Source organism: Dunckerocampus dactyliophorus, chromosome 13 (genome assembly GCF_027744805.1).
Source record: "Dunckerocampus dactyliophorus isolate RoL2022-P2 chromosome 13, RoL_Ddac_1.1, whole genome shotgun sequence".
In the NCBI taxonomy this organism is placed as follows: Eukaryota; Metazoa; Chordata; class Actinopteri; order Syngnathiformes; family Syngnathidae; genus Dunckerocampus; species Dunckerocampus dactyliophorus.
The window spans coordinates 19,552,512-19,575,063 of record NC_072831.1 but is presented as its reverse complement, the minus strand read 5'-3'; the positions used below and the strand labels follow the sequence as shown (position 1 = coordinate 19,575,063).

General features: G+C 39.1%; 1 protein-coding gene and 1 long non-coding RNA gene across 9 annotated transcripts in view; both read right to left on the bottom strand.

Annotated features, from left to right (window-relative positions):
* The window catches only part of kif6 (kinesin family member 6), a 59,556-nt gene extending 41,243 nt beyond the window's left edge, over nucleotides 1–18,313 (bottom strand). For 6 of the 8 annotated variants that reach the window (XR_008573418.1, XR_008573417.1, XM_054796472.1 and 3 more), the window contains exons 1-6: nucleotides 18,172–18,313; nucleotides 15,419–15,528; nucleotides 12,475–12,549; nucleotides 6,913–7,060; nucleotides 5,378–5,487; nucleotides 1,906–2,035 (exon numbers count right to left, since the gene is read on the bottom strand). Coding sequence is in view for 6 of the 8 variants with exons in the window: in XM_054796472.1 (XP_054652447.1) it covers nucleotides 1,906–2,035; nucleotides 5,378–5,487; nucleotides 6,913–7,060; nucleotides 12,475–12,549; nucleotides 15,419–15,528; nucleotides 18,172–18,231 (633 nt within the window). In the remaining 2 variants the exon portion in view is untranslated. Of the gene's footprint in view, nucleotides 1–1,905; nucleotides 2,036–5,377; nucleotides 5,488–6,514; nucleotides 6,585–6,912; nucleotides 7,061–9,578; nucleotides 9,657–12,474; nucleotides 12,550–15,418; nucleotides 15,529–18,171 lie in introns of those variants that run through there. The other 2 variants (XM_054796477.1, XM_054796476.1) reach the window with 2 other exon arrangements.
* A 1,222-nt stretch (nucleotides 18,314–19,535) lies between these two features.
* On the bottom strand, nucleotides 19,536–22,261 carry LOC129193107 (uncharacterized). Its single transcript, XR_008573546.1, has 3 exons — nucleotides 22,146–22,261; nucleotides 20,046–20,165; nucleotides 19,536–19,938 (listed from the first exon to the last, which is right to left on the bottom strand). It is a non-coding gene; the product is annotated as an uncharacterized LOC129193107 (long non-coding RNA).
* Between the last annotated feature and the right edge of the window lie 291 nt (nucleotides 22,262–22,552).

Here is a 22,552-nt window from a genome sequence, read left to right as displayed (position 1 = left end):
AGTGTGTGTGTGGGTGGCTGCTGGGGGCTCCCTAACAACAAACCCTGGGCCGCTTGATCAAAACACACATGTATAAACAGAGCTTTTTTTTTTCCACTGATAATTTCCCCAACCCATCCTGAAATGGACAGAAACGATATGACCTCAAGCTAAATGAAAAGCAAATGTATTATTGTTCAACATGTGCAGCACTTTTGTAAAACTAGACAATAGCTACATTTAGGGCAACTGCTTGCTTCTAAACTCACTCAGCTCTTTAAAAAAATACATATTTTTGATGATACATTTTTAGCTTCAGTTCATAATCCAAAGATAACAACGGCGCAATCACCCAATTCACATGTATTCATTAGTATTATTTGTCATTTGTTATTATTTATTATTCATTGTTTTCTTCCTGTTTTCAACCTGGACAGAGGCAGTGGTGGATTACATTTTTGGACTTTTCATGCACCGGTAACACCATCCAGCCTCAACTCCGCAGGGACAAACTGACACAGATGGCATGGATCACATCTGGTGGCATGGATCACTGACCACCTGACTGGCAGACCTCAGTACGTGCGACTGTGGAACTGCAGGTCCATCACTGTGGCAGGCAGCAGCACAGGAGCACCGCATGGAACTGTGCTACCTTCTGTTCTGTTTACCCTGTACACGTCCGACTTTCAGTACTCTGAGCTCTGCCATGTACAGAAGTATGCGGTCGCCATCGTGGGATGTATCAGGAATAGACAGGTGGATGAGTACAGGAAACTGATCCAGGACTTTGTCAGTTGGTGCGATGCAAGGAACAAATAGGACATGCCCACAACCTGTTCTCATTAAAGGTGATGGTGGAGGTGGTTCACACCTACAAACCTTGGAGTACATCTGGATGATAAACTGGGCTGGACTGCCAACATAGATGCTCTGTGCAGGAAAGGGCAGAGCCGTCTGAACTTCCTCAGAAGTGGCTGGCGTCCTTCAACATATGCAAGAAGCTGCTACAGATCTTCTACCAGACTGTGGTAGCTAGTGCTCTCCTGTACACAGTAGTGTGCTAGGGGAGCAGGCTCATGAAGAACACCACCCGCCTGAACAGGCTGGTGAGGAAGGCAGGCTCTGTCATTGGCACTGAGCTGGACAGACATCTGTGGCAGAACAAAGACATTGAGGAGGCTCCTTTCCATCATGGACAACCAGCATCATCCAATACACAGCATCATCTCCCGACAGAAGAGCAGTTTCAATGGCAGATTACTATCACTGCCCTGCTCCACTGAAAGACTGAGCAGATCATTCCTCCCCCACGTCATGTGGCTTTTCAACACAACAGAGGCTCAGCGATAAAAACACACAAAGGACTGAATTTACTAACTTATTATGTATTATTATTATGTATTATTATTTATTATGTATTATTGCGCTACAAATTTTACATGATCTGTTCTGTATTTATTTATTCATTCTTATTCTATTTTCTTATTTTTCTTATCTCTTGCCTTATTTGTTTTATTTTGTGATTAAGTTCATGATGACATTTTTGCGGAGCTGCTGGACATGTGAATTTCTCTTGGAGATGAATCAAGTATCTGTCATCATCATCTATCAACAAGGGTCAGCAAGAGACATCTCTTGGTGCCTGCAAACTGTGGTTTGTTTTGCAAAACCTCAGCCACCACAGTATCATCAGCATGTGTACAACGGCTGTCTCTTTGAGTCAACAAGGCAAAAGCCAACGTGCATTAAATAAAAAACAAAGTCAATGGTTGCCTTAACTGAATAAATTAAATGGGGCCACAAAAGTGGCTCTCCCTGAAAAACACAATGTTTGCGTTAGTGGATGAAAAAGGAACATGCACTATTAATTAGTGAGTATGATGTCTCATGCAACATTTGGCCACACCCGCACCCTCCTCTTACTTCTGCAATCATTCGATTGGTGTCGCCCAAAAACAAGAGATTGAGAGCCTCCTCTTCATTTGCAGACTGCTGCAATGAAAGATTCCTGAGATGGATGTTCTGCTCAGGATCTTCCATGATAATTACTTTTCTGGCAACGAAAAGGAACATGCTGTTGTTAAATACCAGAATTATAATTCCACTTCCAATGAACACAACACAACAAAGCATGACAAACATTGACAAAGCCAGATGAAAGTAAGGGCACAATATTTAGGACAGAATTAAGTTGGTCTCATTCGGCTCATAATCCAAAAAGAGTGAGTGTTGAAAGCAAATTATAGTGCATTGTGATGTATTCATGTGCTACGTCTACAGCCTAGGTTCCCAAAGTGGGTACGAGTAACCTCAGGGGTACGGCAATTGTCATAGGGGTACTTGAATAAAAATTAAAAACAATTAGCACCTCATTGGGATTACAGGGTGCCTGAACACCTCACAGTGCAAGGAGAACAGACCAGAAAGGAGATTGAGCATGAAGATGTTCATTGCAGGTCAGAATATATTTATTAAAGAGATTGTGTGACTCAGTGGGGATGCTACTGAGGCTCCGTCTGCCGTCATAAACAGAGAGGTGTGGCTTGAAAAGATGCCCATGCATTAATGACACCAAAAATGTTGATGTAATTAATTAAATAAATTTGTTACCGCCGTTATTGTGGTGTTTTTGACAACCCTAGTATAAACACATTAGAAACATTTGAGTTATCCTGTTACAGTGAAATACATGTGAAACTTTGTCAAAATGTGACCATGTAAAATACCCATTTTTGACCCAGAATTACTATAAAATTAATTAACCAACCAATTAACTATGTTTAATATTTCAAGTTAATTCAGATAAAAAGGTTTATGTTTTTTAAGTGTGCAGGAGTAGGAGGTACATGGCTTCTGGTCAAATGTCTGAAGGGGTACGCCACAGTAAAAAGTTTGACAACCACTGGTCGACAGTATGTAAGGGTCCATAAAACGATAACAGACATCCATCCATCTTCTATACCACGTGTCCTCATTAGGATCACAAGTCACACATCCAATGGAAAACTGTGATCTGTCCACATAATTTCATTCGAGCCATTCTGGGGACTTAGCACTTAGTTAGGTTTAGAAGTATTTGGACAGTGTCCGTGTGTTTTATGATTTTGCCTTTATACACCAGCACATAATGGATTTCAAATAAAACAATCATGATCTCATTTAAGTAGAGACTTTCAGCTTTAATTTCAAACTTGTATTTCAGGAATGACAGCCATTTTATGTAGATTATGTATAGTCTCAAGATCTTTTGGATAGTCGAAAGAGATGGAAGTTTATGAGTTTTCCTCCCTGCAGATGCTTTGCCAGGACTTCACTACGGCCACCTTCACTTGCTACTTGTTTGTTGCCTTTTTCCTGGCTGCCTTACTTTTATCTTGACTGAAACAAAAGCATGCTTTATTGGCTTGAGATCAGGCCACAGACTTGGCCATTGAGTAGTATTCCATTTCTTCAAAATGTTGAAATGTAAAAGGCTAAATTGATGTGGAACATCTTAAATTGAAACTAGACTTTGATCATTTCTTAATTGTTTTATTTCCAATCCATTGCGTCGATATGTCAGGCAAAGTTATAAAATCTCTGTCCTATTTTTGTAGGTAATGTATTTGGGGGGCATAAATAAAAGAACACTAATGTTAACTGATTTTATGAAATTTCCAGGCATACTTAAATGCAGCAAATTGTACTTCCGCCGTAAGAGCTCCATTAGTGAGAAATGAGAATATCCACTTACTGTTTTCTTTCTCTTTATGTAGACCACACATACACGCATAATAAAGACGTTGTTGTGATTTTTGGAGTGTCAGTGAATGTACCTCGCTGTTGTCTCGTGACAATGAGGAAGTGTCGTTCCTAGGACGAGCTGACTAGAGGTGTTTTGTTAGTTTAAAATACATCCATAGTGTTCAGGTCAGAATATATTTATTAAAGAGACTGTGTGACTCAGTGGAGATGCTACTGAGGCTCCGTCTGCCGTCATAACAGAGAGGTGTGGCTTGAAAAGATGCCCATGCATCAATGACACCAAAAATGTTGATGTAATTAATGAAATAAATTAGTTACAACCCTTTGACAACCCTAGTATAAACACATTAGAAACATTTGAGTTATCCTGTTACAGTGAAATACTGGCACACACAGAGAGGGGTATACAGACCACATAAATCAATTACAATATCATGCAAAAGGTATTTGATTAAAGGAGTTCAATTAGCAGTAAAACAAGAGACTAATTACAGGCTCAGGATGTTTTTGCCGTTTATTAATTCATTACAGCATGAACCAGTATTTACAATATTGACTTTTTGACAATTTTTAAAGTGTTATTAGGTACTAAATTTGGGGGGTTTATTTGCTGTAAGCTATAACTATCAAAATTATTAAGAAATATATAACTGAACGCAACTGAAATCAATTAAAAATAAATTTCAAAAACATTGATTGAGAAGCGCCGGTCAGAGAGAGTGCTGAGGGATGGGAAGCGGAAGAAAGAGCAGACCAGTAGTGCCACAGCTACTTCTTGAATCAGCAAGTGTAGCCACAGCATGGTTAAAGACGGGCACTGTCTATTTCCAGAACACTATGATTTGTGGGTATCTGAAACCTTCGTCAGAATCATCTGCAAAATGCCTTGAAAGGAAATGCTACCAGAAAATACAGCACAAACACCAAATGGATGCTGTGCCTGGAAGTCTAATATCTATTTTGATGATGTATTGCATGGGACAAAAAAAGATCAGAGACTGACAAACCTCCAAACAGATGGGAGAGATGAAAGACACAGGGAGAGGCAGAGAGTCAAGCAACAAAAGACAAGGAAAATAAGAAGTGGCTGAAGACAAAAGAATACATTTCCCTAGATCAAAAACAGTGCCAGTAACATGCACTGAAAAAAATCCCTTCACATGATCCTTTTTCTTCGCTCTGGTGGCAGAATCTACCACCAGTTAGACCACATTCATCGCTATCCAACAGTGTTATTATGCCTGTTGGCAGTTTGTATTTGGGTGGTAAATATTACAGTCTCCATATTTCACCACACAGTAGATTCCAGGCTGAGAAGTGGTGGTGTGGGAATAAGGCTCAGTTACACCAACACATGCTTCATACAATGATGGAATTATTGATCATTTCTATCCAGTGTTAAAAATAATTGCCATGGAAGTGACTTTTTTGTTTTATTTTTCCAACTCTCAGAAAAAAACCTGACATACTAGTTCCCTTACTTTTACACGGCCTTAACCTTATCAGATCTATACCAATCCTGCAATGTGATTGTATCCGTTCAAGTTCTTTACTCGCCTTCAAGAAAAGTCAAGGGTATCTAGTACGTTGTAACAGTGTAAAATGTTCATGGATATGTGTAGTCATAAAGAGTTCTGAAAAGCACACTCACGGTAGGTCCTCCAATCGAGATGCTTCTTGTCTGGAATCCAGAAGGTCATAGCCCATTTCATTGTAAATCTCCAGGTAGGAGATGTGTGTCGTATACATAGTGCTGCTGTCCTGTGGAGCAGAATATACAGTGGAACCTTGGTTAGAGTCATTAATTTCTTCCAGAATGTCCGACTCTAACCAAAATGGATGTTAACCGAATAAATTTTTGCCATAGGAAATAAGGAAAATCTTGTTAATCTGTTCCAGAAAGGCAAAAATGTTAACACAAAACACGTTTTTATAGATTTACTATTAGTTTACAATGCCGAAAATAATTTGAAATGCATAAAAAAACATATAAATGATGAATGAAAGGGATAACTGAACATTTTAGGTTATTTTTACGTTCACTGAAAACGTGATTGTTGACATGACTGTTCCCAAGATCAATCACCACCATCTTCCTGTTTTGCTATGAGTTATTTCTGGAATTCTTTTCACCTTGAGTTTCTCACCTCAATAACCCAAAATAAAACCAAAGAAAGTTCCAAGTGCCAGCATTTTGACAAAGGAGGTGAGAAACAGTATTGAATTCAAGAAATAACTCATGGGAAAACAGGAAGGTGGTGGTGGTTGATCTTGCTGCCAAATCGTGTCTTCGGGAACAGTCACGTCTTCAGTGAAGGTAAAAGTAACCTTAAATGTTAATTTATCCCTTCCATTCATCGATAAAGTAAAACCTTAATTGTAAAAGTATAAAAACGTGTTTTGTGTTAACATTTTTGAGAGTCAACTCCTGATGACATTAAAGATGAGCAATGTAACATAGCTGACTTCAGCTAATAGGAAGGACGTTTTGTGATAAAAAAAAAAAAGTACATTAAAAACAAACTGGACTCATGCAGTGTATTAATAACATGACAAGACACGTGCCATAACCGAAGAAAGGACACAAACGGAGGCAAAATATTGGCGTAAATTTTCAACGTTACCGAAAAAACACACTAACCGGGGCGGACACTAATCGAGGTTCCACTATATATACAAAGATAAACTAAGGTGATGGGTCAACTAAGTTGAAAACTAAGGTGAAAAGATCACTGTTATAATCTGATGTAAAGTAACGTAACTAAAAAACTAGGTACTGGGTACTGACCAACAACAAGCACCGACTTGAAGATTGACCTCAGCTGCCTCTCAACATCTTGGGTCTGCCATCCATTAAGCTGAATAGGGTAAACAACACTCCCTGAATGTTTGAAGAAGATCATTTGGAAATTTAGCAGTGCTAAAAATGAATACACGCTGGCTTGAGCTCTGTAACCCTGGCCACCATGTGTAAGATATCATTCATTATTTAAAATGGAATAAAAATCCTTGAAACTTTGATGATTGCTCCAATACTGCAACCAGTAGAGCAGTGGCATGGCTAAGAACTGGCTAAGGCACATTTTCCAAGGCTATAAAAATAAATATTGACTTAGTCATGAAATATGTATTTTAAAAAGAATGTGAGCTCTGTTGTAATTATAGACGAGATGATAGTGTTCTTACCAGACTGAAGCACTCATAGAGGTATGACAGTGTACGAGGAATAATGCCACGGTCGCTGAAGCGCTCTGCCCCTCCTGTGATGGTAAAGGTCTTCCCACTGCCTGTCTGGCCATAGGCAAAGATGGTGCCGTTGTAGCCTGCCAATACACTGCAGAGACCACGCACACATATCAATGAAAGCCAACACCAGCAAAATGAACAGGTTAGAACTTGCATAATGCAATGACAGGTGGATCGTGCATGCAAAATCAGCCTTGGAACGTCCCATATTGGTGATGCTAGCCTCTGTACTAAGAGTGATATTAATAGTTGTGTCAATATCAGGATGTGAGGTTATAATAAGTCTGTACTTTGTTCAGGTTAGCAAGTCTATTAATTGGAGTAGCTTCTTTAGCTTCTGTCAGTAGTCTGTGTTTACCACAAGGACTTGACAATCCACACCTCTCGCCTGTCGGGGGAGCCCCGAAGAAATCACATGAATATAAAGAAAACTGTTTAATATGTTACTCAGTAAAGCACAGCTTACAGGGCGAAGGATATTGTTTCACGTCAGTCTCGTAGATGGCAGTCATGCACATTACAAAGTGGGTACCACACACAGTAAACCTTTTTTAACTGCCGCTCTATTTTCTGAATCTGGGAGGTCACTACACCCTCTGGCCCCAATGTGAGCAGATTATACCGTAAAAGTGAAAACAAATTCCTCAATCTGTACCTTCATCAAGACAATGTCCTCAAAGTTTCATGGAAATTGGTCTTGCAGTTTTCTGATTATCGGAACTAACTAACAAATCAAGCAATTAACGATGATTACAATATCACCTCTTGCATCAAACAGTTTGTGCTTGACAACTATAACAAACCATTCCTATTGGCTAATTCCTAAAGCATTTACATTCACAAAAATTCAACACTAGTCCTGGTCATTTGCATCCTCCTCTATTGTAATGCAGCTTTCATTTAATGCAGCCAGCCACGTCAGGCACCATCAATCTGAGCAAATTGATTGTGACAATATCAAGTCACTGGAAAATATGGATGTCCTGTAAGTGGAGAGACATAATGGCGACAGACATCTAATGATAAAAGGGGAATGTCTTCAAGTGTGAGTGAAAGAAAAGGTCCAAACCCACTAAACTGGTGCTGGTACATTTGGTTTGGCTCTGAACGCAGGACAATGGAAACCAATAGTATTTAGGTGTAATGAAGGGAAACAAACTGAAGGAGCATCTGAATGACACCAATCTGTAGTTACAGTATATAGTAATGTCTTTGTTTAAGATTTTTTTCATAGCATAGTCATTTTGACATACTAAAACAAGTAATAGTAGGACAGAGAAGGTTAGCGTGTTTACACAAAAGGTACGATCATCCTTCATGAAACTAGTCTAGTAACTAACGAACCGATGAACCAGCAAACAACCTTGGCAAAAGTCTGTGCACCTCTGAACGACAATCTAGTTATACATGGTCATTACAGCATTTGCTAAACCTACAAATCTAATGCTGGCCCAGTTTGAACAAATGAAATCATTTAAGACCTGACTTAATATAAACGGATAAACTCTACTTGACCACTCTCATGATGTTTTCCAGCTCCACACCCTACATGAGAAGGGTAACGGAAAAAACTTCACAACAGTTTATTAAAAAAAACTTCAAACACTTATGAAGATGCCAGTTGGCTAGTCTGACATTGGTGTCTTTGAGTCTTGCATGATTCACTGCTTTGATTGGCAACCAGGAGAATATGCAAGGGCACAGTATTTTTGTTTAACGTCACTGCTAATGATGCGGCCTGGAATCTGCCTTTGAGGCTTGGGCTTTTCCCAATGCTTATTCCTGTTTACACCTCAGTTTTCCTAGAGATTAGCGTCACACTATCCAAAAAATGGTTTACTCTTTTTGGTAGAATCGGTATGTTCAAGACCCCTTTAAATTTGGCATACAGGTTTCACAGCAATGTGAATCAGTCTCCAAACCAACATCATTACACTGGCTTTTCCTCTCATGAAGCTATTGATGATGGTTTGTTTTTTTTCAACTACTGTGCTTTAGCTGAGACGTGTGCACTAATACAGTAAACCTAATCGAACTATTGGTCAAAGTATGAAAGACTACCAATCTAAACCCCAGCCTTAGTGTTAGTACTAGATAAGAGGTGTGCATGTATTCTATGCATGTTTGAAATAGTGAGTTTCATGATGGTGAAGATGGTGAATACTGTTCATCAACATTTGATTCTTTTAGTGATTAGTTACCAGGCATGCTTTGGAAATATAAAAACGAGCTACATGGTTTAAAATTTGGAACCTGGTTTTATGACTGCTGGTCTATGGTAAAGTGCCGTTTACCCCCTTACAGCTTTCTAGTAAAGTACACTCAACAAAACTATAAACGCAACATTTTTGTTTTTGCTCCCATCTTTCATTAGGCGAACTCAAGGAACTTTTTCTATGGACACAAAAGTCCTATCTCTCTCAGACAATGTTCACAAATCTGTCTTAATCTGTGTTAGTGAGCACGTCTTCTGTGCCAAGATAATTCATCCACCTCACAGGTGTGGCATATCGCGATGCTGATTACACAGTATGATTATTGCACATCATTTTGCCTGTTTCCATATATCGCTATGTGCATGCGCGTCTGTTTTCCTCATCTCTCACCTCCAAACAGGCAGGAAGAGAGTTCACTCGGCGCATTGGTTCAGCACCGGGACGCTTCATAGAACAACCGTGTTTCACACAACAACGGCGAACAGAATGAGACTTCTTGTCAGTCGTACAGTTGCTTTGTCTCTGTAAGAGAGGCGGTGCTGCTAGCATACACACAGCGAAAGAGTGGAGCCTCTTGAGGAGTAGAAATTAGGAGGGAAAAAGATGCCTGGAAAGCTTGTGTGAGAATGTTAATGAGCAAGGTGAGCCCAGCAACACAACAAGAAGTACTGCTCTATACAGTTGAAAATGCAAACATTTGACAGTATGAATTGCCTGTGAGAAAATACATGTCACAAGCTCCAATTCCACAACTTCACAGAGTGAAAGATTACATATTAAAGGATATATTGCATTATTATGATGTATTATTATTATTTATTGTCATAACAGTTCTCAAAAATGTTGACAATAGTAACATTTCAAAACGCACCTTCATTGTATTGTGACTCGGTTAAATAAAAAGGTTTGTTTGTCCAGTTGTCCTATTTTTTCATTGTACTTTCTTAGAATTAATGTTAAAATGTCATCTCATTCTTGTGGACCCAATCTTGTGCATCGGGGGTATACTGCAAAACGGGTTTAGTGGTTTAGCGAGGTGTGTTGAGTGTAAAGCCAAGGTAGCTCTCTTTTAAGCATCTTCATCACTGTGGCAAGGCTAAACTCAATGTCCAGACTTTCAGCTTAAAATATGGCTACGAGAGCACCCCATTTCACTGTTCAACCAATTTGGAGATGGCGTCACCATTTATTGAGAACCTGGTGGACCCGGGAGCAACAATAATTCGAGCAGCACTGCAACAGGAGCATCTTTTTCAAGATTGTGCTGATCCGCTAGCGTTCTCTGATGAAATTATCCATCTATAAGCGAGATAGATTTTCAGCCGAGGGAATACGCTAGATATGCTCACTTTTTGAGCCGAGCGTCAGGAATAAAATGCAATATGAAATATGAATCGGCCAATGTTAGCAGATGTATATATCCCGGGCAACATATATCCATCTAACGTTGCTTAAAAAGTAATCAATTGATTGCGTCGATACTAGGAAATAAAGCATTGGATTTAAGCACAACAGGCTTTATATGTGGATGTGTGTTTTTGTTTAGCACTTTTAATGATAAAGACGTTAAGCATTACTCGATTCAGCCTACCTGTCTGTGATGTCATCACCACGTGCCAGCAGACAACTAAACGTAGAATAGCGGATGGCAGAGCACGTGAAAGGTGAATGTTGGTTACTTGTTTGTATATATCCATAATTAATTTATACCTGATTCCCTTCCAAAAAACAACCGGAATCTACGAAAGTTCACCTGCACTGTCCAGTATCCAGCTGTTTATTTCATAGTCACACTGGTGGAATTGTTGGCTGAAAAGTTACCGAATCGATAGAAAGTAGCTAAATTGTTTTGGATCACATCGTTCTAAATGAACCAATATCATGCTTGAATCATATCGGCAACCACAAATCATGCTACAAATCGAATTGTTATTAAAACTAATTGTTACGTCCCTAATGACAGGAAATGCAGAGCAGTCATGTCATAGCCTTTGAAAACTGAGCCAGAAGAAAGAGTTCAGTGAGGAAAATAGGAAACACCTTTTTGCACAACAAGACAGCATTTAATCACAGGAAATTCCATGGAAATTCTCTCTTGGTTGTTTTCCCTTTCTGGAGAGCCATTTGCAAATTTGGCAGGCATTGAAGCAAGGACTGACAATTTGATAAGTTTGCCGCTGGAGTTTGGGGTGGAGAGGTTGTTTGGAGGTAAAAATGTAACTTTTTTCTGCCTGGTGTGGAAATAAAGGTTTCTAATCGGTTAGTACTGTATTTTCGAAAGAAGGCTAAATCAGTCATTTCACACAAAAAAATTGTGTTTCAAGTCAAAGAATTGCATGAAACTGATGCTTGCAAGCAATCATATCCATTACTTAAGTACAATAACCCCTGAAGGGGATTGTGCTAAAAAGGAAAGTGTAATTTTCCCACCTAAAGCACCTTGGATCGGCTAGGTTTCTTAATTTTTAACTTAACAGTGATACTTGACTCACAAAAGGGTTCACTCCGTTCATGCTGTTGTTCTATGTAACAAATGTGCCAAGGTGCTGAAGCCAATGCACAGAGTGAACTCTCTTCCTCCCTTTTTTGGAGGCGAGAGACAAGGAAAACAGACGCATGCACGTGGTAATATATTGAGCCCGGCAAAATGATTGAGTTCATTTTCATTGATTGTGTGAGTCATTCATTTATTATCATCCCAGGCCTTGTGCCCACCAGACATTTTTTTTCTGAATGAGAAATCTTGCAAGAGCTTGTGACACAAGAGCTTGTGACGCCCCTAGTACACAGTATACATTAGAAACATACACTACATGGACATCGACTGTTTATTGTGTATTTTTAGAGCTCACAATGCTGCTGTTTAAAGCCGAGTGGCAGATACTTCCACAGGTTTGTCTGAATTGTGTAGAATGCGGAAAAGGAGCAAGCAGAAGAGCTCAGTGTCCCTCTGTGCTGTGGCTTGTTAAAGTTCTGACACTCACAATGGCAGAACTTTCCATCTTGCCTGCCAGCTCAGTCCACTTAGTGGTTTAAGTATGTCAAGTACACCAAAAATCAGGCACCCCGCATTTGCATCTTAAAAAAGGCTGAGCTTAACTGGCTTCCTGTTAAGAGTGGAGCTGGATGAAGTTATGGACGTGGCTGGACTTCACCCTGGATAAGCACTGCTGGCCACAGCGGGAAGTCGTGTGCATTTGATAATTTGCTGATTACATATGAAAAAATGCTAAAATAAAAGCCTGTAGCTCTGGTGGTTTAAAGTAACAGTGTCATGATGACTTACCTGTCTGCGACGGGTTTGGCGATGTCTTCAAATATCCTTTCTTGTTTGGTTGCCTGATCAAACACCTTTTGGAACCTGGACAAAAGTGGAAACTGTGTTTTCCAAATTTGTTTACTACTACACCAAAACATAGAAATCTAAGTTGGGCACACGTCACAGTTAACCACAGATTTCTACTTTTTAAGTTTTGTTTGGTATTTAATTTCCAAAATGGATTAAGAAGTCATTATGTTTGCTAAAAAAAGTTTCAAATCTTGCCTTAACCCACAAAAAACGATGAGGAACGCGAGTGGAATCCACCCAGGAGGGTTGTTAAATGTGGAAATTGTATTTGTACAAGGGCATGAGGGAACCTCCACAAGCTATTATAAGACTGTGGTTTGCAGAGACTCTCTTTGTCCACTACTGTCTGACTCCCTAACTGTGAATTTAGGGCTTGGAAGCGTGGCATGAGCCCTGCCTAGAGGGTATATAAGGCTGCAGCTTTCACCACCAGATGTTCTGGCTCGGCAGTGGCAGAGCTGGTAGATGAATTATTTCTGCATTTTATATGCAACCTGGCTTGCAACACGTCTGATTTTTTGTTTCAACAAATCTGGATTTGCATTATTTAAAAACTGGATGGGTGGAGGGAACACCCTTGCCAATATTTACCTTAAGACAAAGTGTAATATTATTCTATGACCCGACTGTAACATCTGAAGCTCTGCTAGTGTTGTTCTTTTTGGTTAAATGCAATCACTATCTTTCCGTCCCTGGTACATTCCAAACAAGTAGACCAAGACGGAGACGACTTGAAGAGGTCTGCTTACAAACCAAGTTGGTGAAGAAAACTCAGCAGAGCCTAATTTTTTAGGATCCTGAGGAAAAATAACATCACTCAACTGCTGGTGGCCTTTTATCACTGCTCTACTGCAAGCGTCCTCACCTGCTGTCTCTGTGTGTGTGTTACTCGGGCGGCGCAGTAGCCCAGAGGAAAGCACTCCAGGGGGTCATTAAACTTGCCCAGAAGATAGTTGGCTACCCCCGACCCTCCCTGGAAGAACTGTACAGCTCACGCTGCATCAACGGGGCGGTGAAAATAACTAAATAACTAAATAATAACGACACATCACACCCTGGTCACAGTCTGTTTGAACTGCTGCCATCAGGCAGACGGTCCAGTCAATAAAAACAAAACTAGGAGACTGACAAACTGTTTTATTCCTGCCACTGTGAACCAGCTAAATTCTGCTAACATCCTCTAACAATCAATTTTGAAATTGTGACACTGCCAAACGTCTTGGTTCTGTGTAATACTGGCTCTTTTTCATCAATGCAATGTCCTTGAATATGGGAGTGTGTACGTGTGGGTGACTGTTGTTTTTATGACCATTATTCATCTATTGGGCTTTGTGTTTTTTTATTGTACTCCACTGATAGATGCCACATAATTTCACCGTGACAATAACAATATACATTCCATTCTATTCTATTCAAGAAAGCGTAGGAAAATCATGAATATCACATGTCTTTGTGGCGTATCTCCAAGTACTTTCAATTTTAGATGCATTTGATAATAATATAATGAATAAAAAATAGCACCATATAAAACACGCATATGTAACCTAACAGACAGCATTATTGTTTTAAAAGTTGGAGTTGTGTCATACAATATGTTACAAACGCAGCCAATCGGATTGTTGGTTATGAACTTCATGTTTTTCGCGAGGCAACTTTTTGTCATGAGATTCAAAATGCAGCAGGTGCTTTTCTCCAGATCAAAGTACTGACGCATAACCAATCACAGTCATGTTTGGGCTTCTTTCTTTCGATGTCCTGCACTAAAATGATTAGCCATATGTATTCATCCAATTCATCCATTTTCTATATCGCTGGTGCTCATTAGGATCACGTGTGAGCTGGAGCCTGTAGCTGACTTTGGGTGAAATACGGGGTACACCCTGGACTGGCCGCCAGTAAATTACAGGTCAGCTATGGACAAACCACCATTCACGCTCACACTGACACACATGGACAATCGAGAGCCAAACCTTTCCCAAATCTTTCCCAGGTGAACTGACAAATCAAACAACTTTGATATTTTACATTTTTAAACCAACCGAAGTGTTTAACAGTCTAACTTTATATGCACATACATATGTTTTACCCTGGTATACATCACATACAGTATTACAATCGGAAATTCCACATGTCCCAAAGGAGTAGGAAGAAGCTAAGCTTATTCGATACTACCCCTCTTTGTTTCCCATCAATGGCTAATATTTATTCACTTCCTATTCAACATGTGCCCTCGCCAGTTCCGAAACAACATAAGAAAATTATAAAACAATACAACAATGTGTTACGATGAAGTTGAGGTTTGTAATCAATAAAATCGCTTTTCTTCTGCACGCAAAGCGATTCAATGACCACAATCGCTCCCTGGCGTTCGTAGTGGCGTAGTTCACCGCAGAAAAGTTCGCTTCACTTTCATTTGGAGTTTGTATTACAGTGCTTCAATTTGTAAAATATTATACCTTTTTTATTTTTACCCCATCCTCGTTTAATTCTCTGTTTGAAACATATTTGTCGTCCATGAACACGCATAACATCATTTTTTCCAAATTTTTTACATCGGTATTCTCTATCATCACAGGTAGCGACAGTTAAGCCCCCACAGAGAAGCCCAAGGGGACATTCCAACCCAGGACTTTCCGATCTCCTGACTGTGTGGCCAACATGCTAACCACTCGGCCACCGTGAGGTCAAATGTGCTACTTGATTAAGTTAATTAGCATCCATCCATTTTCTACACCGCTTATCCACATTAGGGTCATAGGTGAGCTGGAGCCTATCCCAGCTGACTTCTGAATAGTGGGAGAGCTGCAGTATAACACATTAAAATTCGATGGGATCAAGTGAGACGTTTTACATAAACAAACTAATCTCTAAGAAAAGGCACCTGAATTTGAAGCACTCCCTCTTGTTGTTGACAAAACCATCAGCTGTGTCCTTCGGCACCACAAACTCCAAAGAAGCGCTCGCCTGCTCTTCGCTGCTGACGGAGTACACCTGAGGGAGCCAGAGAGACAACAGCACTGTCAGTCCAGCAGGAACCATAGTCACTCTACATACCGTTTAGTACCAACTGAAAAAAAAAAAGTTTCAAGATTGTCTGATCTTCTAGAATGGATTTTGTAAGCGAACAGTTATTTTTTTTTGGTGGAGGCACTGTACATGAAGTCCAAGTTAAACACTAAGACGTATACTGCAAATTTAGCTTCTTGTGGTGTGCACTGTCTCGTCCAAAAGGAAAAGCTGGAATTAAAGAACCATGTGGAACACTATATATATGAACACGGAATCATAGTCGCATAGTATAGAGAAGTTGTACTTGAGAAGTCCAAAGCCATGCCTCAGGGGACACAAGGAAAATGATGGAACGTGCAACCAATGAAGACGGAATTCAAGCAGTGGATGGCATTTTAAGTGAGGTCAGCCAGGTCAACATGAACGCCCCCACCCTTTGTTTTCGATCTCTGACATATGTGCTGGCATATGTCTCCAATAGACACTGATGAAATTACAAACCCAAAGCGATTAGAAGGAAAAAAGATACAAAACTAGTAACTGGATTGTTTTCATGTCGCCCTGACCACCCTTGGTTTCTTGTGTTCTTGCAGACGTGCAGAATCTGAAAAGGCCCTACGGATGTGGCTGTTGTCATTTCATTGTGGCAGATATTGTCAGTGCAACCTGAACTGCTGCAGAAACCATCTGTGTGATTTGATTATTCCTCCCATCAGCAGGACTGCACAGACAATAAACTGGATTTCAGGAAGAAGTGAATGCATTGCCGGTGGCATTATTAATGCAAGCTGGCCTTGTTAACATGTAAACCCAATGGAAGCTGAACTTATCTAATCATGTGTAAACATGAATTTACATGTATACAAGATATAAACAGTTTTGCAATTCTAATGTCACGGTCGTGCCTGAGTTGTTTCAACTTCATGACTCTGACGTAATTTCTTGTATATCTTTTAGTTTGGGGCCTTTTTGTGAAGTGAGGTTTCATTCAAGATTCAAAAGTCTTTATTGTCAATTCACCATGTATCCAAGACACACGGGACATGGAAAATCCATTTACCTCAAGCCACAGGACGATTACAATAAACAGTAGAGAAAGAGAATTTTAAAATGTAAAAAAAGTTAAGTTTGCATATTTTGTGTTACTGTGTGAGTTCTCTAGCACAAACACATGTACTGGTGCATTTCTATAAATTATCATACTGTATATTAGTATTATTATTAGATTAATTATGGTAATATCATCCAGCCATTCATTTTCTATGCCATGTCATTAGGGTCGCAGATGTCGGCAGGAGGCGGGGTATACCCTGGACTGGTCACCAGCCAATTGCAGGGCATATGGTAATATCTTGCAAAAGTTATTTGATTTCAGGAGTTCAATTCAGGCTAAGATACCAATTAAAGCAGGGGCGTCCAAAGTCCCCATTTGTGTCCCACGGGTCATTTTTTGTGCCCGTAGGACATTACAGAAGTAAAATTAAACAACAAAGAAACAGCAAAATGGGAAAAATAGAGCAAAAAGGCACAGTGTAAACAGAAAAAGTTAAAATATTGATAACCAATAATAACACAAGGTTTTGTCTTTACACATATATATAAATACAGTGTATATATATATATATATATATATATATATATATATATATATATATATATATATATGATAATGGTAATGGTTTAATTGATTCGAACATGCTTACAAGTTACAGTGGAATACATCACATTAAATTTGCAGTTCCACAAGTCCAAAAGGAGTAGGAAGTAGCAAAGCTGATTTAACCCTACCCCTTGTCCATTTCACATCAAATGCAATACTCACTTCCTATATTCCGATGTAGTCAGTGTAGTGTACAACATTTTTGGGCAGCGGGTTATTGTTTGCTTAATGCATAATTTTAGCCATTTGAAAATTTACTAGATCAGCAAATTTTAATATTTGTGATTTTAGTTCCTCACTGAACTTTTTTTCAGTACATTTATCGAATAAACATTACTTTTATAGTTATTACTCCATATCTCCACACAATAAGTTAGATATATGGTATAAACAACAGTAAAGAGTATGGAGTGATTTTTGAATATTTGAGGTATATATATATATATATATATATATATATATATATATATATATATATATGGCCCTCCACAAATCAGTAGTGTTTGACATTTAATTTTTTCAAATTTCACGACATACTGAATTTGGGGTTTTATTAGCTGTAAGCTATAGTCACCAAAATGATTGCAAAATTTTAAAATACACTGTGTGTAGTGAATCTACTGATTGTTTGTGAGTTTCACGTTTGGACTCTATTGACGTAATTATTGAAGTATTTTCTATTGAACTAAATGGATTCTAATGCGATGCACCTGTATGTTCGGTTAACAGACTCGTGCCATAGCATGTGTAAATTCCTGGATTCCTGGACAACACAGGCAGGGTATTAATGAATTTATCGAATTACTAATTACTAAGGTGACTTTTTTCACAGAAGAATTTGACAGACACTTCGTGTGCACTTATTTGGAAATGTGAACGGTAAGAATGGAGGCAAGTATGTCCAGACATATTGAAATGACTGCAGCTGCAGGATTGCATTGTAAGAATAGTAGGCGTCAACTTACCGCGGTGTTTTTTTTAGTGGGCTTGATACGAGCAAATATCTGAATTGTCTGTTTCACCATGTTTTTTCCTCTAGAAACCTATTGTTTACTCTACGATTTTGTGCGCTGACTGCCGGTCTTGCATTGAGTTCGTGTGTGTTGCCGTTGCCAGGTGATGAAGGTGGAACCGATGCCAAAGATCGTGTGTGATGAGAAGATGATCTCCTCGGACGGAAAACAATACTGTACAATGTATGTATTGTCTTCCTGTCAGTCGCTTCCTACCAGTTGAGAAAGGGTGTTTATTTTAAGTGCGTGTGAATATATGTGTGGGCCTCAGGGGCTGCTAAAGAGTCATTCAAGTCTATATGATGCTCTAATATCCATCAACCTTTGTCAGGTAGGTGTTTTTGTGTGTTCAAGACAAAAGATCACCTCTGACTTAGTGAGTCGCCCAGCAGGCTTTCTGACCAATGCTGCCAGGTCTCGCGAGAGAACCAATCACAAAATAACAGGGCAATAAGCATACTTCATAAATGTAATATGTTGGGAGGTTATTTTAAGAGTGACTCTAGTTAAATGACTTCGTAAGCATGGGGATGTTTCTGTCGTCTTATGACATCCACCAAGCTACTAAAAACTTGCGCAATACACGTGCGCAGACGTCATATCCGGTTACGTGACACCCTTAAATATATAGAACAAAACACACAAAATGCAGTGATATGTCAATGTAAACAACCATAAGCAGAGTGCGATGATAAATTATAAATTGTCCACTTGCACCATGGATATGATATGAGGAAAAAAAAGATTGATTATGTTGTTATTCCTCAAATTTCTATCTATCTTAATAACGTTTTTGGGAGTGGAGGGGAGACGTATATTGCTTGCTGCCGTAAAATAGATAGCCGGATGGTGTAGATTACACATGCCTAACACGTGACTGCCAAAAAGAGGCCGACCGGATGTAGACGCATTCTGCACATGCGTAGAACCCAGTTGCACCGATTGCATTCCGGGTACGTATCGCGCAGTGACATGCACACCTGCCAACATGTATGAATTTGTCATACTCGGCGTGCAATTTTACATTTGTATGCTTCACTGCTCTCCGTTTGTGGCATTTCGCTGGTTTCCGTTTCGTGTTCAGTCTGTAGAGTACAAATAAATAAATATAGATGATCAGTTTCTCAATAGTATTTCAGATCAACACAATTATTTGGTACTAACTGAACAACATATAAATACAACAGTATAAGACAATGTAACAGTGTCAACAAAATAATACATTTTTTCCCGTATTCACTTTTATGACATACTGTGGCGCTCACGAGTCGATGAGGAAGAGGAAGAGGTAACTCTTTATTTGGCAAAAAGAGTCTCAAACTACAAGAGAGGTCACAGTGAACTTGTCAACCCACTGGAAATCTCAGGAGGCCATTAGTCAACACAGTGTAACAATCTGGCTCACAGTGTCATAAAAGAAAGAAGCTAAAAAAACACACAGCAGCGCATCAGGTAGATGACAAACAGACAAGACACTACCACTACTGGCGGAGAACAATAAACAACAACTATGTTAAATCTAACGATGTAACTTAGCAGCTATTTACAAAACAGTCAAGCAAAACATGCTGGGAAGCAGGAAATTCTCCCAGCGACGCCACAGTACAATTGTTTGAGCAACATAAAGTCAATGATACAAAATAACTAAACAAAAGCAAAACTACTATTCTCTCACTCCAATCCAGAGGACATATTCCCAGGGGTTACTTCTTGTCAGAACTGTATAACAACATACAAATATAACAGTAAGAACAACACAAACATAAAAAACATACCATTTGCAAAAAGAAACATAGTCGTAAACTGAAAAAAATGGATCTCTTAACTGTAGTATCATCCATCAATCCATTTTCTTCCGCTTATTCGGGTCCGGGTCGCAGGGCCAGCAGTCTCAGTAGGGAAGTCCAGATTTCTCGGCCTCCAGCCACCTCTTCCAGTACTGAATACTGCAGTATCAATCCAACACAATATCAACATTCGGATTGATCTACCCTTCCCTGCAGTACAGACAGGACTGCGAACACCAAGCCAATGTCATTTACTCATAATGGGAATACTTTGTGTAACCACATCTGTCACCATTGACACATTTGAATGAGGACGAGTGTCAAAGAAAACAACTGTTTGTATGTGTGATCAACTAGACGCAGTGCAGGTTTTACGTTGAAACTGTCAAATAGAACGACACGCACACTAAACAATCCTAATTTAGATCAAACCCAAATTATGCTCCAGCTGGACAAAGTTTAGCCCACAACTATGGCACGGACCCTGCGGCGGCGTAACAAGCGAATAGCACAAACAAGACATTTACATGGGGTCATTATGTATCTATTCATTTTGGGTCCCGACCCACCAGTTGAAAATCAATTTATATTTAATCTCTTATTTATTTTAGGTTATTTTTTATGTATTTATTTATCTTTTTTTTACATTTTGTTATTTATGTGTCATTTACTTACTTATTGATATGTTATATTCATGTACAGATTTAGTGCAAATGTAAACATGTCATATTGTAACTTGTTATGCGTGTCTAAAACATATAAAACATTACCATTAGCATGAATAAATATTTAAATATACAACATGCAGTATGTCAGGGGTATCCAAACTATTTCCACTAAGTGCTGCATACTGAAAAATCAAAAGATGCGGGGGCCACTTTTACTTTTTTTTTTTTTTAAACCAACCCAAACTAAATATTATATTATTAATAATGTATATATATATTTACACATATAAATTATATTTATTCATTTTATCAGTGATGAAGCGTATTATTATTATGGACTGTTTCTCCTTAGATTACTTTGTGGCTGTTTTTTTTTTTTTTAATGTTTACAAATATTTCAACGTTGTACTTATTATCATAAAATTATAGTATTTACCCAACCTAATTTTATTACAATTTAAACTTAATTCTTCGTTTGGTTTGTTTCTTATATGACAACTTTTTTTCCTATAATATTTCAACTATTTTTTCTGTTACTATAATGACTTTACTCCCTTAATATTTTGTCTTCATTCTTTTTTCGTATTTTAAGAATGTGCCGAGGGCCAATAAAATGCCTTTGCGGGACGTAAATGGCTCTCAGGCCGCACTTTGGACAACCCTGCCGTATGTCATGAAAATAATGAAATTGAAGACAAACTGAGCCGCATATATTTGGCGTATTCCTCAAGGAACATATGTCTTGTGTTTCTGAATTGGGGGGAGGTATAGAGGTATCCAATTTCAGCGTATGCATGTCATGCTGTTTCTGCTGTTTCACCTGAGCACTGGACGTCTGCCAAATATAGCCGAGCAGGAGGTCTTCTTCAAAGTGGACCAGACAGTGAACCAGGAAGCGTGTGTGGTTTCTAGTTGGCGTCTCTGTAGTACGTCCTTAGTGTACTAACGATACTGTAGTGTATGTTTTTTGTGGTGTTGTGCTTGACTACTCACCAATGTCAACACATTTAGGCACAATGCAAAAGACCGTGGTACTCCTTGAATTTGCCAACATGAGCGTAAATTGGGAGAAAAGGTTAACATACAGATGAACTAATGAGAGCAACCTGAATAGAGCCCACTAAGGCAGTGGTCCACAACCTTTTTGGACCCATGGCCCGGCTCGTGTTCCCACAGATCTCCATCGTATAGTATGTATGTATGTATGTATGTATGTATGTATGTATGTATGTATTGTGTATTAGTATGTATTGCGTAAAACTACAACAGGAACAACATCAAATTAAAAGCACAAAGTGAATCCAGACCCACCATCCACCACTATAAACTTGGAGTTTGTTTTTCAGAGAGAAGATTATAGTGCCGCTGCTTAAGGTGTGTGCTAACAGGCAGTGTGCTAGCATGAATTAACTCCAAGCTGTGCACACAACAAATATACACATTAGCACTCAAGAACGTAATCAAACTTTACCTTTATGAATTCCCACAGAGTATCAGCATTTGAGAGCAAATATGAAGTGAAAAAGAAACCCGATAAAAATACAGCATAGTTGACAATCTGTGCAGAGTCGGCGAAGGCTAGCGCACGTACAATGGTGCGTTCAAGGACTGTCAAACAAAGTGGGACACTGGCAACAAACAAGATAAACGTGCAAAAACTTCAAACTATATTATCTTTTGAATAAAATAATGGCCCATATTTCCAAAATTGATATGCATTTACTTAAAACTGTATTTAGTTATTTACAAATGTATTTTTTTTGTGTGTGTATTTTTTTTTTCATTGCGCCTGAAAGGTTTCCTCAGCCCAGTTCGGCCCCACCCACAGACCGGTACTGGGCCCCGGCCCGGTGGTTGGGGACCCCTGCACTAAGGGAT